A 17,979-nucleotide genomic window follows, 5' to 3' on the forward strand; every position below is an offset into this window, starting at 1 on the left:
TTATCAAATATTTTTCTAAAAAACTATTTTTTTTATGTCATGTATTGTTTTTATTTTTTATTTTCGGCATATATTTTCGTATAAATATATTTTTTCCATTAAAAATCAACAAAAAAATTAAAAATTCGCAAAACCTTCTCAAAAAAACTCCATGGAAGCGAAAAAGTCAAACGGTACAGGTTCAAATCCCAGCTGGAATGAATTTTATTTTTATTTTTTTCTTTTTTTTTATTATTTTTTTACTTTTTTTATTAATTTCTATTTTTTTTAGTTTTCTATTTTTTTTTTTTTTTTTTGTAAAATTTAATTATACAAAATTTGCACTTAAAATAGTTTGATTGCGTTCTTTCTAATAATTGTCCACAAGGACTGCATCGGAAGTAGGAAAAAATCATTGGGGGATCCCAAGACGCGCTTTAGAAGAAATGTTTGTGCACTTGTCCAAAAGGACTGCATCGGAAGTGGAAAAAAAATTATTGGGGGATCCCACGATGCGCTTTAGAAGAAATCTTTGTGGACTTGTCCAAAAGGACTGCATCGGAAGTTGAAAAAACTCGATGGGGGATTCTGGGATGGGTTTTAAAAGAAGTGTTTGTGGAACAACTTCCAATTTTTTTTGCTGGGTGAATGCTGCCCGATTCCATGTTAAGCTCAATCTCCTCCTCCTCCTTTTAATAGCCGAGTTCGAACGGCGTTCCACATTGCAGTGAAACCACTTAGAGAAGCTTTGAAACCCTCAGAAATGTCACCAGCATTACTGAGGTGGGATAACCCATCGCTGAAAAACTTTTTGGTGTTCGGTCGAAGCAGGAATCGAACCCACGACCTTGTGTATGCAAGGCTTGCATGCTAACCATTGCACCACGGTGGCTATGATTTCCAATTTCAGGCAAATTGGATAAAAACTTCGGATTCTAGAAGCCCAAGAAGTAAAATCGGGATATCGGTCCATATAGGGGCTATACCAAAACATGGACCGATACTCACCATTTGTGGCACACCTCTTTATGGTCCTAGGTTAGGTTAGGTGGCAGCCCGATGTATCAGGCTCACTTAGACTATTCAGTCCATTGGGATAGCAAATTGGAGAACTTCTCTCTCATCACTCCCCTGCAAAAAAAGAGCTTCCAAAAAAGTAGTTTGGATCCCCAATCTGTGATCCGGAAGTAGTGCAAACTTGGATCATATCCAATGAATTTTACATGGGCTTGTCATAGGACGGAAGTACTCCTTTTTGGATCCTTTGCATTGCTTTAGAAGTTGTGCCCTGGAAGTTAATTTGAATGAAGAAATTTAAAAAGCGAAAAAAAAATTTTTTTTCAACCAATTTCACTTTTTTTCATCCATATGTTTTATTACACAATTATTTTCCTATTATCTAAGGGGTTGAACCTGGGTTTGCTGGCACCATAACAGAACGCCTTAGCACACTCAGGCACAAACGCCGTTGAACATAAAGCGTCGAAAGGTCAATTCAAATGTTTGTGATATGATCGTAATACGACACCAAAGAATAACATTTTAATTGCTTCTCGAGATGTTCTTTATTTGTATGAAGGAAAAAATAAGAGACGCAGGTTCAAATCTCACCTGCGGCAATTTTTTTATCAAATATTTTTCTAAAAAACTATTTTTTTTATGTCATGTATTGTTTTTATTTTTTATTTTCGGCATATATTTTCGTATAAATATATTTTTTCCATTAAAAATCAACAAAAAAATTAAAAATTCGCAAAACCTTCTCCAAAGAACTTCCATGGAAGCGAAAAAGTCAAACGGTACAGGTTCAAATCCCAGCTGGAATGAATTTTATTTTTATTTTTTTCTTTTTTTTTATTATTTTTTTACTTTTTTTATTAATTTCTATTTTTTTTAGTTTTCTATTTTTTTTTTTTTTGTAAAATTTAATTATACAAAATTTGCACTTAAAATAGTTTGATTGCGTTCTTTCTAATAATTGTCCACAAGGACTGCATCGGAAGTAGGAAAAAATCATTGGGGGATCCCAAGACGCGCTTTAGAAGAAATGTTTGTGCACTTGTCCAAAAGGACTGCATCGGAAGTGGAAAAAAAATTATTGGGGGATCCCACGATGCGCTTTAGAAGAAATCTTTGTGGACTTGTCCAAAAGGACTGCATCGGAAGTTGAAAAAACTCGATGGGGGATTCTGGGATGGGTTTTAAAAGAAGTGTTTGTGGAACAACTTCCAATTTTTTTTGCTGGGTGAATGCTGCCCGATTCCATGTTAAGCTCAATCTCCTCCTCCTCCTTTTTATAGCCGAGTTCGAACGGCGTTCCACATTGCAGTGAAACCACTTAGAGAAGCTTTGAAACCCTCAGAAATGTCACCAGCATTACTGAGGTGGGATAACCCATCGCTGAAAAACTTTTTGGTGTTCGGTCGAAGCAGGAATCGAACCCACGACCTTGTGTATGCAAGGCTTGCATGCTAACCATTGCACCACGGTGGCTATGATCCTATGGTCCTAAACTACGGATTCTATAAACCCAAGATGTAAAATCGGGAGATCGGTCTATATGGGGCTATACCAAAACATGGAACGATACGGACCATTTTCGGCACACCTTTTGATGGTCCTCAAGTACCTCTAGATTTTCAATTTCAGGCAAATTGGATAAAAACTACGGTTTCGATAATCCCAAGACCCCAAATCGGGGTGTCGGTTTATATGGGACCATACCAAAACATGGACCGATGCTCACCATTTTTGGCACACCTCTTTACGGTTCTAAAGTACCTCTTGATTTCCAATTTCAAGTAAATTGGAAAAAAACTGCGGTTTCTATAAGCCCAAGAAGTAAAATCGGGAGATCGGTCTATATGGCGGCTATACCAAAATTTGGACCGATACTAAAATTTCTGGCACACGTATTTGTGGTCCTACAATACCTCTTGATTTCCAATTTCAAGTAAATTGGAAAAAAACTGCGGTTTCTATAAGCACAAAAAGTAAAATCGGGAGATCGGTCTATATGGGGGCTATACCAAAACATGGACCGATACTCACCATTTCTGAACAACTCTTTATGGTCATAAAATATCACTAGATTTCAAATTTGAGGCAAATTGGATAAAAACTACGTTTTCTATAAGCCCAATACCCCAAATCGAGCGGTCGGTTTATATGGGGACTATATCAAAACCTGGACCGATATAGCCCATCTTCGAACTGCCTGCAGACAAAAGACGAGTTTGTGCAAAATTTCAGCACGATTGCTTCATTATTGAAGGCTGTAGCGTGATTATAACAGACAGCCAGACAGACGGACAGACGGATATCGTTATATCGTCTTAGAACTTCTCCCTGATCAAGAATATATATACTTTATGTAGTCGGAAATCGATATTTCGATGTGTTACAAACGGAATGACAAACTTATTATACCCCGTCACCATTCTACGGTGGTGGGTATAAAAACGGTGCATAACATAAAAAAATATTTTTTTTTGAAAAATATTTGATAAAAAATTGCCACTTGTGAGATTTGAACCTGCGTTTCTTATTTTTTCGTTCATACTAATAAAGAACATCTCGAAAAGCAATTAAAATGTTTTTACTTGGAGTCGTATTACGATCACATCACAAACATTTGAAGTGACCTTTCGACGCTTTATGTTCTTCGATATTAAGTTACCCAATTCTAACACTATTTGCTATTATTGTTCAACATGAAATGATATTTGTCTTCCATTTCCCGTTTTTTTTTTGCATGTGTTGTGAGTTTTGTAAAATCGTACATGCAATAAAATAAAATTTAAGTATCGTCTCTAACGTGGGATTTTTTTATGGAGACCTGAAACTCTGTGGTAAGATTTATAGCACATAGTCATAAAAACATGCAAATGTCATTGAATATCCTGGGGGCAATTCATAACAGAGAAAGTTAGTTTAGCCCTAAAAAAAATAAATTTGAAAATAAATTTTATTTGACGAAACTACAAAATTCATATATTAAAAACAGCAAAAAATAAAGCAGAGGGAAGGTATACAATGTGGAAACTGCAAGTATATATGGCCGAAAGTTCGGCCATGCCAAATTTTATAAACCCACCACAATGGATATTCTACAAAGTTCTTCTAAAAACTGTCAACTACAATTGCCAGTTAGTCCATATTGACTCCACGTTAAATAAAACAAGTATATACGCATTACCTTGAATCAAATATAATAGTCTCCTTTAAAGAAGCCTCGTCGTAGCAAGGTGCTTGAAAGTATATAGATTTTCAGAAACCAGGGCTGTGGAGTCGAGCCAATTATGTCCGACTCTGACTCCAGCATTTTTCATCAGCCTCGACTCGGGGTAATATAACTAACGCCCATTTTCATGAAGCTCCGTTAGTGCTCTGTTAACTAACGAATTTTTAAACCGTATTATGGACATAGCTCCCATCTAGCGTATATACTCCATATGCCAGTTAGGATCTTAACTGACAAAAAATTTGCAGTTAAAGTTAACCGGAAAGAAGATATTTGGATTTTACTTTCTGTTAAAATGTTGAGAAAATTTTCTATAGAAATAAATTTTTGACCTAAATATCTATAAAAATAAAATTTTGAGAAAATTTTCTACAGAAATAAAATTTTGAAAAAATTTCTATAGAAACAAAATTTTCTATAGAAATATATTTTTGAAAAAATTATCAATAGAAATAAAATTTTGAAAAAAATGTATATAGTAAATAAAATTTTATCAAAGTTTTCTGTTGATGGGAGTCGTATGGTACTCTGTCAGTGGACAAGTACACTATTGCAAAGGCAATTTGTGGGACGAAATTACACCTGCGGGGGAATCGGGAGATAAGCAGATGTTATCACATAGACAGTAATTCCCTATGAATTTTGTCGTAGCGCTTGATGAAATGTCGAAGATATATTCCCAAAGAGAGATCACCAAAAAAAAGAGGAAACAAATTGGTTATGATGATATTTCAAGTGTTGGGTTTATTTCTATTGGATTGTTCTTTACCAGTATAGCGATAGCAAGCAAATGAGACAGATGCAAGAAGAATTTTGCGGAAGTCTAAATATGACATTGGGGGATTCTGCGGCGAAAATTTTCCTTTTGGTTGGCAAATCATTAATAATTGTCAAAAATATTGGTATTGGGGATTTCATGACTGGAAATCGGAATTAAGTATAGAATGCGTAGGGTTTATGTTGTGGTAACATAAACATTCCGCCCCCTCTTGCAGTATCTCTGCAATACATTAGGTAGTGCCATATTTAGATATCCTACATACATATGTAAAACAATAATTGGTAAAATCTAATTGCAGATCGAATACAATAAAATATTTCTAAATATATCATGTATAAGTTTAAATTGATTCTAAGTTCACATTCCAATTCATTTTTTAAAGATATTATATACTACATTAATTCGAACGTGCACAATGTAATTCATGGATTAAATTAAATTAATAAAAATCTGACAATTCAATTCATGGATTAAAATAGTATCTAAGAAATACATATGGTGACTGTTGGTGTATACTTTGCTACGTATCTCTTATCAATATAATTCAAGTGGGTTATAGTATTCTTTTGGTTTTGTTTGTTTGGTTTTGCATTGTCAAAAAATGTTATAGGACTGTATTCATTTTAAAAATCGGTTGGTTTATATTCAGTTTTTTTTTTTAAATTGGACAATTGCCATAAATAGTCCAACCAAAAATTGTATTTTGCGCAGTTGGTAGGCCAGGTCGGCTTGAAATGCCTTCGCTAATTACACGCGAGTAAGTATCTGCACCGAGAATTATGTCTATCGGGCTAGACTTGTAGAATTCAGTATCCGCGAGCAGGATATTGTGAAACCGTGTCTTGTAGGATTTGGAAATGGATTTTTCGGGGGTGTGGATAGATATGCGGCTATTAACCCGCAAAATGACTTCGATTGTTATAGTAGAGTCATAAACGGAGGACATAGTGGTAGGACAAAAGGTCTCATCGTTGAGTGTATATGTAGTAAGACGGAACTTGTTAACCACTGCCGAGGATATACGGCTATAATTGGACGCAGAGTCTAGGAGGCATCGTACCTTATGTCTCTCATTTTTGGCTATTATGCGGACTAAAACTGTGGGGAGCAGGGTGACATTGTTCTGCTTAAGGAGAGTGGACAATGATGCGCTTTGGGAGGTGGAAGCGGATTGCGTTGCTGCTTTCTTACTAGGTGAGAGAGTTGATGTGGATTTTGGATTTTCATATTGCTTTCTACAGGATGATGTATTTTCATGGCGCTTGGATGTTACTACGTTTGATGGCCGATTTCGGTGACGTTTGTCTTTTCCTTTCGGTAATGATGGCTGTTGTGACTGCAGTCTCTTATGTGTGTGCAGCAAACTATGGTGGTTTTGATGGCAGTAACGACATCCAGTAGTAGTGAAACATTTTCCTTGCGAATGTTTATGGGCTAGGCAATTTTTACAATAGCCATATGTGTTGACCACCTGTAGGCGTCGTTCAGTATTCATCTCTAAGAATCGCCTGCACTTGCGTAATGCGTGTGGATGTCTGCACAAACGACAAATATAGCAGCCAGTAACTCTTTGATTGGTGTTGTTACGCATCGTAGATGGTTTATTAGGACCTGAGGAAAACATATTAAAAATGGATGAAAGCAAGCTATTGGGAAGATTCGTTAAAGAGGACAACAAGTTTCGAGATTGGTCTTGTTATAGTCCCCCTGCCCGTTAGAATGTCAGCAACTCGAACTCGCCCGTCAGAGCCTGGACGAACCTTTTGAATTCGGCCCAGACGCCACTCGTTTGGAGGAGTATTTTCTTCTTTCACCACAACCATCGCATTATCTTGCAGGTTCTCGTTTGGCATTTTCCATTTGTAGCGCTTATGTAGCTCTTTCAGATATTCCTCCTTCCATCGGAGGCAAAAATGCTGATGGATAACTTTCAATCGTTGCCACCTATTTAACAACGACGCCTGACATTCTCGGACATCCGGATCAACTGGCATTAATATCGGAGTACCGATTAAGAAATGACCAGGGGTAAGAGCAGCGAGCTCAGAGGGATCATCGGATAAAGGACACAATGGACGTGAGTTCAAGCACGCTTCTATTCTTGCAAGTAAAGTTTGGAACTCCTCAAATGTATGCTTAAAGTTCCCCGCCACCTTGCGAAAGTGGCTTTTGAAACTTTTGACGCCAGCTTCCCAAAGCCCTCCCATATGGGGAGCTCCAGGTGGAATGAAATGCCAAGTAATCCCCTGGAATCCATACCTGGACTGAACAGCGAGATGTGACGTCTTAATAAAATCTTTCGCCAAAGATCTAGAGGCACCAACAAAATTGGTACCGTTGTCAGAATGGATATGAGCTGGACAACCTCTTCGGGAAGCAAATCGAGAGAACGCGGCTAGAAACGTGTCTTTAGAAAGATCGGATGTGGCCTCAAGGTGAATTGCTTTGGTTGAGAAGCATATAAACACGCATACGTACCCCTTCGTAATGCGACAACATCGACCAGTGTAATGTTTAATGTCGAACGGCCCCGCAAAGTCCACCCCAGTGTGGGTAAATGGTCTTGAAAGATCGGTTCTTTCAGGGGGCAATGCGGACATTAACTGTGTCTGACATCTGTGTTTATATACGATGCATGGTTTGCATTTATTAATTGTGGTTCTGATCAAGTTTTTTGCCCTGATAATCCAATATTTGGATCTTAAGAGACGCAAGACCAATTGATTTCCTCCATGGATAGAAACCTCATGTATAAACTTGACTAATAAACGAGAAAACTGGCAGTTATATGGGAGTAGGATGGGGTGCTTTTCGTTGTATGACAAGACTGGAGAAGATACTAATCTGCCACTTATTCTTATAATGCCCTCTGCATCAATAAATGGGTTTAAACTTAATATGGGACTGTTCGAAGCAATGGGTTTCTTAGCAGATAGAGCCGAATACTCATTTGGAAAATTTGCTTTCTGAGAAACAGCAATGAGGCGGTCATGAACCATCAATATCTCAGAAGTAGAAATGTTTATTGAATCCCTTTGATAATTTGAACGAAACTTAGGATGGGTGCTAAATAAAAACCTATAAATATAAGCAATGACTCGGATTGCCCTTGGCAGCGAGGAAAATCTTTCCAGCACATCACTAAAATCCTTGAAGTATGAGAAATGGACCTTAATATTTCTTCGCTCGATATCTATCGTGTCGGTTGAAGGGCAGTTGAATTTTGGCCAATTTTCCTCGGGGTCACTAAGCCATGGAGGTCCATTCCACCACATGAAATTATCTATAAGGCCCTGTGGACCCACTCCACGACTAGCCATGTCAGCTGGATTATGTTCTGATCTTACATGATGCCAGTTCGACGGACATATGACTTGAGAAATCTTTGACACCCTATTAGCTACGAAAGTGGACCAAAAATTTGGAGGCTTACTCAACCAGGACAACACAATTGTTGAATCCGTCCAACAGTAAAGCGAATATTTCGGAATATTTAGCTTGGGAACAAAGTGATCGATCATTTCCGAAAGAAGTGTTGCCCCACATAACTCAAGTCTCGGGATCGAAATCGTTTTAAGAGGGGCTACTTTAGTCTTACATGCGACAAGATGGACAGAAACGGATGTACCTTGAACGACACGGACATACAGGACTGCGGCATAAGCTTTTTCCGATGCGTCACTGAACCCATGAAACTGAACATCGGATGATGGAGTATACCCAAACCACCGCGGAATTTTAATAGAATTTATCAAAGGATATGAAGATTGAAAAGCTTTCCACAGGGACAATGATTCATGAGAAATTTCTTCATCCCATTTAGTACCTTCTGCCCAAATCCTTTGCATTATCATTTTCGCAATGACCACGCATGGGGCAAGCCATCCCGCAGGGTCAAAAAGACTGGAAATTCTTGAAAGAACTTCCCTTTTGGTATAATTGGACATATCGGGGAATTCTATAGAGGAAAAGAAAAAGGAATCAGATGAAGCGTTCCAACGTATGCCTAACGTTTTTGTCGTGCTTCGGTCATCAAATTCCAGGAAATCCTCAGAAAGGAGCTGACTCGGAAGAAGATCTGAAAGTATTTCCTTCGTATTGGAAGTCCATTTTCTCATGGAAAAACCGGCAGAGTTCAATGCGGCTATCAACTGATCCCTGGATTTAACCGTGTCACAAATGGAATGACCGCCTGCTAAAGCATCGTCGACGTACATCGAATTCAACAATATATCGGATGCAAGGGGATACTCAGAGCGAATGTCATTTGCCAATTGAATAATCGTCCTAATGGCCAAAAATGGGGCACAGTTAACCCCGAATGTGACAGTGTTTAGTTCGTAATCATGGATAATGTCAGTTGGATCGTGCCGAAATAGTATCCGCTGATATGGCCTGTGATCCGGATGGACCAGGATTTGCCTATACATTTTTGTTATATCTCCGTTGAAGACATAACGAAAGAATCTCCACCTCAGAATGAGTACCACAAGATCCTGTTGTAATACAGGACCTGTGTGTAATACATCATTCAAGCTAAACCCGTTTGATGTAGGGGAAGAAGCATTAAAGACTACACGGACTTTTGTAGTCTTACTCTCCGGCCTGACGACGGCGTGATGTGGCAGGTAGTAATGTCTGGAAGAGTCGGAAGATTTGAGAGACTGCACTACAGTCATATGACCCAATGTTCCGTACTCTTCTATAACCCTATCATACTCAATCTTGAAGTCCGGATTCCGAAGAAGGCGCGCCTCATTTCTAAAGAACTGAGCCATAGCAGATTTTCGTGATTCACCGATATCAATCGACTGGGAAAATTCCTCCTTAAATGGAAGATTCACTATGTATCTGCCTTCGTGGTTCCTAGTTGTCGTGGCAGCATACAGATCCTCACAAAATTGCTCAGAGGGTGATAAAAACGTTTTTCGAGGAAGGTCTTCCAACTCCCAAAAGCGAGAAATCTCCTTATCTAGAGAGATTTCACAAAAATAGGACACGATGTGAGGAGATGTATTGGACGTTTCACTTGGAATGGGGCCCGTAAGAACCCATCCAAAGACAGTCTCCTGTGCAACCAAAGTTCCACAGACATGTCGTTGCACACCTGGCAACATAACGGAAGGAAGTAAGTCCCCACCTATGAGCAGATCTATCCTCGAGCTTTCAAAAAATCGAGGATCTGCTAGGGGGATATTTGGAATCTCTCTCAAAGATGAAGGATCAATTGTCCTTGAAGGTAGACTCCCCGATAAATGGGGAACAACTAGGGCAGAAGTGGGTATCCCGACCCCTTCATCAATGTTGGAAGCCAAAATGAATCTACATTCTCTTTGAACTGAGGCGGAGGTGGTATTATTCAAGCCCGATATGGTCGCGGAAGTGCGCTTGAATGGAAGTTGTAGGTTATGGAATAGTCTCTCTGAGATAAAAGTGCCCTCCGATCCCGAATCCACCAAGGCACGAGCAAGGTAGGAAAAACCATTATGACATATTTTTACAATAGCCGTACCCAATAGTACAGCTTTCGATTGACTGGAAAAACATGTTTGTACTACCCCTCTGTCATTACTAGTGGACTGTATAGAAGATAATTTGTTATCTGTGGGAGCTGGAGAAGGAGTAGTGGCCGATGTAGCCTTGGGGTTTGAGGAAGCCTGCTCTCGATGAAGGAGTGTATTATGGCGTTTACTACATTTGAAGCAGGTGTATTTGCTAGTGCAATTGTTTACCGAATGCACCTTGGAAAAACAGTTCAAACACAGCTTAAACCTCTTAATTTCTTTAAGCCGTTGGTTTGGAGTCATATCCAAAAATTTTGGACATTTCCGGAAAGCATGGCTTCCATTCGAACATAGACGACACGAGGATTCAGTTACTTTATTTTGAAAGGTCTTCACAGTCTTGCCACCAATCTTCGGGCAAGAATTATTGGTTGAGGGCTGTCTTGAGTTCAAATCCTTCCTACGAATTTCTGACACAGACTCCAAGGTCCTGTGACGATTCGTCAGGAAGGTATTAAGGTCAGTCCATTTTGGTAGCTGTGTCTTGTCGTCCAGGGTCTGCTCCCATAACGTAAGGGTGACATCTGGAAGCCTATTGCAACACACAAAAACAAAAATAGGATCCCAACTCTCGACATCAATTCCATACAGTTTCAACAAGGATATACATCCATTTATATCCCTCTGTAAGCTTTTGATGGATGTAGAGGATTCGGACTGGATAGGAGCTAGGTTAAATAAAGTCTTTAGTTGGATGTTTACTAAAACTCGTTTATTTTCGTATCGTTGGGTTAAATTCCCCCAAGCTATAGGAAAATTCTCATTGGTTAGTGGCACTTTCCCAACAATATCGTGGGGTTCCCCTTTTGTCCGTTGACTCAAATGGAACAGTTTCTCAACCGGACTAAGCCTTGGATTCCGTATGCACACCGCGGTAAACATATCGCGGAAAGTGGGCCAAGAAGAGTAGTCCCCGCTAAATATTGGAACTTCGCAGGGTGGTAGTCTGAACCCTTGGGTTTGCGCTGGAGCTACGTTGGACGTCGGGATATCTATCTCCTGCAGCAATACCCCCAAGTGTTCCACACAGCGACAATAAGTCGCAAAGGCACTGTTATACTTGGACTTCACCATCTCAATCTCAGCGGCATTTACTGATGCCCTTTCCTCGATATCCTTCGAGCTCCCCCCAGGATCTTGAGCGTCATCAGCCGCCTCATGCTCAATGTCGGCGAGGCACTCCTCGTAAACAGGCTTTAAACGTTCCCATAGGTCTTTAGCCTCAACCTTATGGGCTTCAATAATAAACTTGGAGGTGAGTGGTGTTCTCTTGTCCTTAAGGCTGGCTTCGAATTCAACCAGTCTATCTGACAAGCGGATATACCGATCGAGAGACATATCGACAAAGGGCGACCCCGATAGTTCTGGGAAAAGTAAAATAAACACTGATAGAAGCGCTGAGACCACGAAAGACAGAATATCTCTGATCCAACTAACTTTCACTTGAAATGGCTGAAGTTACGGGAATGATCACATCAATAACACCGATCAAAAAAGCACCACCACCTACTTGGCTATTTCCGACCTTAGGTCTAATCGAAATCGATGAGGATATTCCCTTGTAGGTTAGAGGACAGCGATTTGTAGAATTTATCGCTTCAATGAATAATGGATTATTTGTAAAACACAAAGTAAAATATATCTCGAGTTTCAGAAATTCTGGATCACACTGACCCAAATAATCACATCAATAGAATCGAAAGTATACAACAAAAGTGGTATAACCATATAGTTGAGGACACTTATAGGGAAAAGGCTTAATATTATACCCTCAAAGAACAGTGAATCCACAAAAAATTTGCTGGTGATTTGTATCAAATTTTAACTAAACTGTATTACAAAAGAAAATTTCTTGTTAAGTTCACAAATCTAAGTATTTAATTTCTAAGCAAATTCAAGAAAATTTATTAGACATATAATTTATTCACTTCTCAAAAAAATTTTGTAGTTGGAACAAATGGGAGTTCAAAATTGCATAGTGTCTTTCGAGCCATAAGAAGTTCAAGATGGGCACAATATTGGTATAATTCACAACTTCTAAGAAATTCTGAACTATATTGATGGGGACATGCATTCGGAATGTCCTTATGCTTCCGTTGCGAATAAAACTCAACTAAGATTTTAATTGGAAACAAATTTCTTTTTTCTTTTGAAATCTTTTGAAAAATTTTTTTTTTTCTGTGTATAGTTTTACCAGTAATATTTCACATTCATAAGGGTTTTCGTCCAATACACATTTCGATCCATAATTTTTCAGATATTTACGTCTTCCTTTTTTCCAGTTTTTCAAGTGATGTACGGAAAAATTATTGAAGTCAAGAAAATGTTTCAAAACATAATTTCACGAACTAAAAATAAAATTAAACTGGACTTAGTGCCATGGAGGCGAACCTCTCTTCTTTCTGAGTGTAGGCTCACGTATGTAAATTAGTTATGTGGAAATGCTCACCACCATAATAATCAAATATGTGCCGTCATAGAAATATTTAAATATAAAGGAAATCCATAGAAAATATAATTTATTTTCTCACCAACTCGAATATATTTGTATACGTATATCATATATAAATCAGTTTGGTGCAGAAACACAATTGTCACCGAATAAATCCCAATCATATAACATTCATATGGAAACTAGATTAAAGAAAAATATCCTTTAATTATCGACAATTTGAAGATAGAACGACATGTGTACTTATGCTGGCAACCAACAGTATTAAAAAGAATGTTAAACAACAGCTGACTGGTGAAAACATTCACCTAAGAGTTCATTGACCTATATTTTGGAGAAAGTGCATGCTAACAACGCAGTGCTGCTTGCAGTTCTGCCGCTGCGCCAATCTTACAGTAGTGTCAATCGAGCGAGCGAGAGAACGTACTATAGAGAGTAGCCGAGAGTAATGTTCATATCATTGATGGTAAACCAGTCACCAGTGATGGAAAAATCTGTTACTTATACCGATCTAGACGATATCAATAGCACATAGAAAAAATATATAATCACTATAAATGAAGTACACCTGGATAGCAATAAATGATTTCTATAAACACAAAAAAGGTTCCAAAAGATGCGACTCGTTTAATGAACAAGAAAGTAAATATACATATCCATAAATATAGTAGTATGATATGCTCAGTAATACTGCCATGTACTTTCGAGAAATGCTTGAGGGGTTTGGGAGAGTCGTGTGCTATGGAGGGGAATGTGATCGAATGGAGAGAAAAATTGGGAGAAGCTAAAACGTGGAGTCTGAGTGACGATGGATAGAGTTGGGAGATGATGGGGGAAGTAAGCGGATCGATGGGCTGAGAATATTTTACATGGATGGTTGTGTTAGTAGAGAGGAGAGGATAGGCTTTGCTGAAATGTGGAGTATTAAAGGGGAGCTGGAAGAAAATAGCATACATTCATCGTGACCACGTAGCAACAACAACGCAGTATTTGTAGTGAAGTGCGCTACTGGTCACCGCATGGCATATGGAGTAGTAACTGAGGGCTTACTTACAGAGAAAGCCCACCGAATATTTTGAGACACGTGGTATTCCTCTAGGCAGAATTAAATGAGGTTCGATGTATGTATTTATATGTTATTACACAACTCACCGCTGAATATGTGCGAACAAAGAGTAAATTCTTTCCCAAGCTTCGTTTAGATTTTTTTTTAATTATATTTTGATTACTGTCTTGCCCACGATTTTGTTCGATGACGTTTTTATGTTTATGCAAAAAAGTTATTTTTCCAGCAATATCTTCTTGTATTTAATATTTAATTATTTTTTCTTTCAGGCCGTCGTTTACTTTTAATAAAAATATTCGTTCGTTTTTCTCAAAATTGTTAATTTAGCTTTCGAAATTTAGCTGGATGGTTTATTATCATCCACACAACCACCGCACTATACCACACTTGCTTCACAAATGATGAGAGACACAAAAATCAAAGTATACCAACCTGTTTTCCTCGGTATGCTGCTTCTTGAAACGTTGGTAATGAAACTTGCGAGAACCCAATGATGAAATTGCTCTTGGTGATCCGGTTCGAAGGACCAAATGTTGATGGGAGTCGTATGGTACTCTGTCAGTGGACAAGTACACTATTGCAAAGGCAATTTGTGGGACGAAATTACACCTGCGGGGGAATCGGGAGATAAGCAGATGTTATCACATAGACAGTAATTCCCTATGAATTTTGTCGTAGCGCTTGATGAAATGTCGAAGATATATTCCCAAAGAGAGATCACCAAAAAAAAGAGGAAACAAATTGGTTATGATGATATTTCAAGTGTTGGGTTTATTTCTATTGGATTGTTCTTTACCAGTATAGCGATAGCAAGCAAATGAGACAGATGCAAGAAGAATTTTGCGGAAGTCTAAATATGACATTGGGGGATTCTGCGGCGAAAATTTTCCTTTTGGTTGGCAAATCATTAATAATTGTCAAAAATATTGGTATTGGGGATTTCATGACTGGAAATCGGAATTAAGTATAGAATGCGTAGGGTTTATGTTGTGGTAACATAAACATTTTCTATAGAAATAAAATTTTTACAAAATTTTCTATAGAAATAAAATTTTGGCAAAATTTTCTATAGAAATAAAATTTTGATAAAATATTGTATAAAAATAAAATTTTGTATAGAAATAAATTTGTGAAAGAATTTTCTGCCAATATTCGATGTATGTATTTAGGTATATGGTCTTAAAATAAAATTAAAAAAATTGAATTGATTGTTCGAAATATTTCAAATTGATTGTTATGGTGGTGGGCATTAAAATGCATCGATTCAGCCCATATGCCCAATCTAACATTCTAGGATACATAAAATGATCTCCGTAATTGGAAGTTGCTTTTCATTTACAGTCATACCGTACATTGATAGAATGAAACTTGTTAAGTTACAAAAATGTGAAGTGTTTTAAAAAATGTTGTTTAAATAGCCGGAGTCGGGCAAAATTTTTTCGATTCCGACACCAGCAAAATCTTCAGACTTCGACTTCGACTCCATAGCCCTGTGTATACTTCTAAAAGATGGTCATAATAGCCTTATTTATTTATTAACCGATCCTACTTAAATTTAGCACAAAGTAACCTTCTGTGGTATTAACGAAACGAAACCGTCTGTTGAAATCACGCTAACTTCCGAACGACACAAGCTATCGAATTGCAACAAGTAGTTGTTACTGATGTAGGTCGGATGGTATGGCAAATGGGTCATATCGGACCACTTTTACGTATAGCCCCCATATAAATCGATTCCCCGATTTGGCTTGCGGAGCCTCTAAGAGAAGCAAATTTTATCCGATCCGGTTGAAATTTGGTACGTAGTGTAAGTATATGGTCTCTAACCACCATGAAGGAATTGTTCCATATCGGTCCATAATTATATGTAGCCCACATATAAACCGATCCCTAGATTTAACCTCCGAACCTCGTGGAGGAGCAAAATTCATCCGATTCGGTTGAAATTTGGTACATTGCGCTAGTATTTGGCCGCTAACCACCATGTCAAAATTGGTCCATATCGGTCTATAGTTATATATAGCCGATCCCCAAAAATAATATACCAAAATTTTATTTCTACACTCAGAAAAAATCATGCACGGCGTGCTTATTTCAAAACGATTCGTTCATGAAAGTGAACATGCGGTGTCAAACTGAGAATAGGCGGTGTCAATATGACAACGATAAAATGACATCATACGTTGTCAAAACAACAACCAGCGTTCATGATCTGAAAACGTTATGGTTACGACTTTATATACAAAATTAAAAAAAAAAATTCCGCTAGCGTGACTCCAACCTGTGTTTTCTGCTCTATGCGCGTTAACAGTCGCCTTAGCACATTGCACCACCGAGGGAGTTGCCACAATAACGTCTAACGATTATTTTAAGGCTTTTCATGGCCAAAGAAAAGCGAATGCCGTTCATGAAATCGTGAACGCCCGTGGACGAAATTGTGAACATTGTGTTTTGATTATTTGTGAACGTTTCGTTTCATTTTGTCACCGTCCGTTCACGACTATGGAACGTAATTTTTATACCCTCCACCATAGGATGGGGGGGTATATTAACTTTGTCATTCCGTTTGTAACACATCGAAATATTGCTCTAAGGCCCCATAAAGTATATATATTCTCGATCGTGGTGAAATTCTGTGTTGATCTGAGCATGTCCGTCCGTCCGTCCGTCCGTCTGTTGAAATCACGCTAACTTCCCAACGAAACAAGCTATCGACTTGAAACTTGGCACAAGTAGTTGTTATTGATGTAGGTCGGACGGTATTGCAAATGGGCCATATCGGTCCACTTTTACGTATAGCCCCCATATAAACGGACCCCCAAATTTGGCTTGCGAGGCCTCTAAGAGAAGCAAATTTCATCCGATCCGGCTGAAATTTGGTACATGGCGTTAGTATATGGTCTCTAACAACCATGCAAAAATTGGTCCACATCGGTCTATAATTATATATAGCCCCCATATAAACCGATCCCCCGATTTGGTTTGCGAGGCCTCTAAGAGAAGCAAATTTCATCCGATCCGGCTGAAATTTGGTACATGGTGTTAGTATATGGTCTCTAACAACCATGCAAAAATTTGTCCACATCGGTCCATAATTATATATAGCCCCCATCATAAGCGTAGGAAGGCCTCTGGGGAGGGGGCTTAGACCCCCGCAGAAAAATTGTAGTACATTGAGTCTCTATGTGCAATTAGTAATTTTATTTCATTACTAAACCAAGGTTTGGAATTACTATCTAGTATCTTGGTCCGTATTGGGACATAAGTATCGTAGAGAAATTTATATTATTTTCAAGGAATTCTTGCTGTTCATCCACTGATACCAAGTGGTATATACTGTGCCAGTCTATATGGTTCAGATGATCAAAGAGCGCATTATAGTCTAGGTTTCGAAAATCCCGATAACTAATACTTCTATTGGCGACTTCTACATGAAATTGGTATGATAGGAATAAAAGATCATGCCTCGAGAAACAGGAGGCTGAAAGCTGGTCATACATAGGAACTTTCGTGGCATCACTTACAAAAAATACGTCTAGCAAAGTACTGGAGAACGAAGAAAAGTGAGTAAGTATTGCTACGTTTGTCGGTATAAGACCCAGTGAATTCATGTCTTCCTTTAACTTAGAATCGGTAAGTAAATTAGAATTAAAGTCCCCAGCAATGATTATCTCCCTATATGACGTCGAGTGTACCTCTAATTTCTCAATTAAAGAGTGGTAGGGAGTAGTGTTGCTAGGCCTATATACGCATCCGACAAGCATCTTGTCTTCCCCCTTAGAAATCTCAATGAGCAAGAATTCAATTCTGTCATTAGTAGCACTTCTTTCAATCCTTTTCACAACTATCTCATTTCTAACATAAATCGCGACGCCACCACCCAATCGGTTTCTA

The 17,979-nt window shown here is 38.3% G+C and overlaps 1 protein-coding gene across 1 annotated transcript; it reads right to left on the bottom strand.

Annotated features, from left to right (window-relative positions):
• Positions 1-6,649: 6,649 nt before the first annotated feature.
• On the bottom strand, positions 6,650-14,948 carry LOC142231441 (uncharacterized). The gene is made up of 6 exons (XM_075302049.1): positions 14,882-14,948; positions 14,518-14,659; positions 13,672-13,928; positions 12,005-12,163; positions 7,482-11,931; positions 6,650-7,370 (listed from the first exon to the last, which is right to left on the bottom strand). The coding sequence occupies exons 1-6, from the start codon at positions 14,946-14,948 to the stop codon at positions 6,650-6,652; spliced, it is 5,796 nt and encodes a 1,931-aa protein (XP_075158164.1).
• Between the last annotated feature and the right edge of the window lie 3,031 nt (positions 14,949-17,979).

Source organism: Haematobia irritans, chromosome 3 (genome assembly GCF_050003625.1).
Source record: "Haematobia irritans isolate KBUSLIRL chromosome 3, ASM5000362v1, whole genome shotgun sequence".
Taxonomy (NCBI): domain Eukaryota; kingdom Metazoa; phylum Arthropoda; class Insecta; order Diptera; family Muscidae; genus Haematobia; species Haematobia irritans.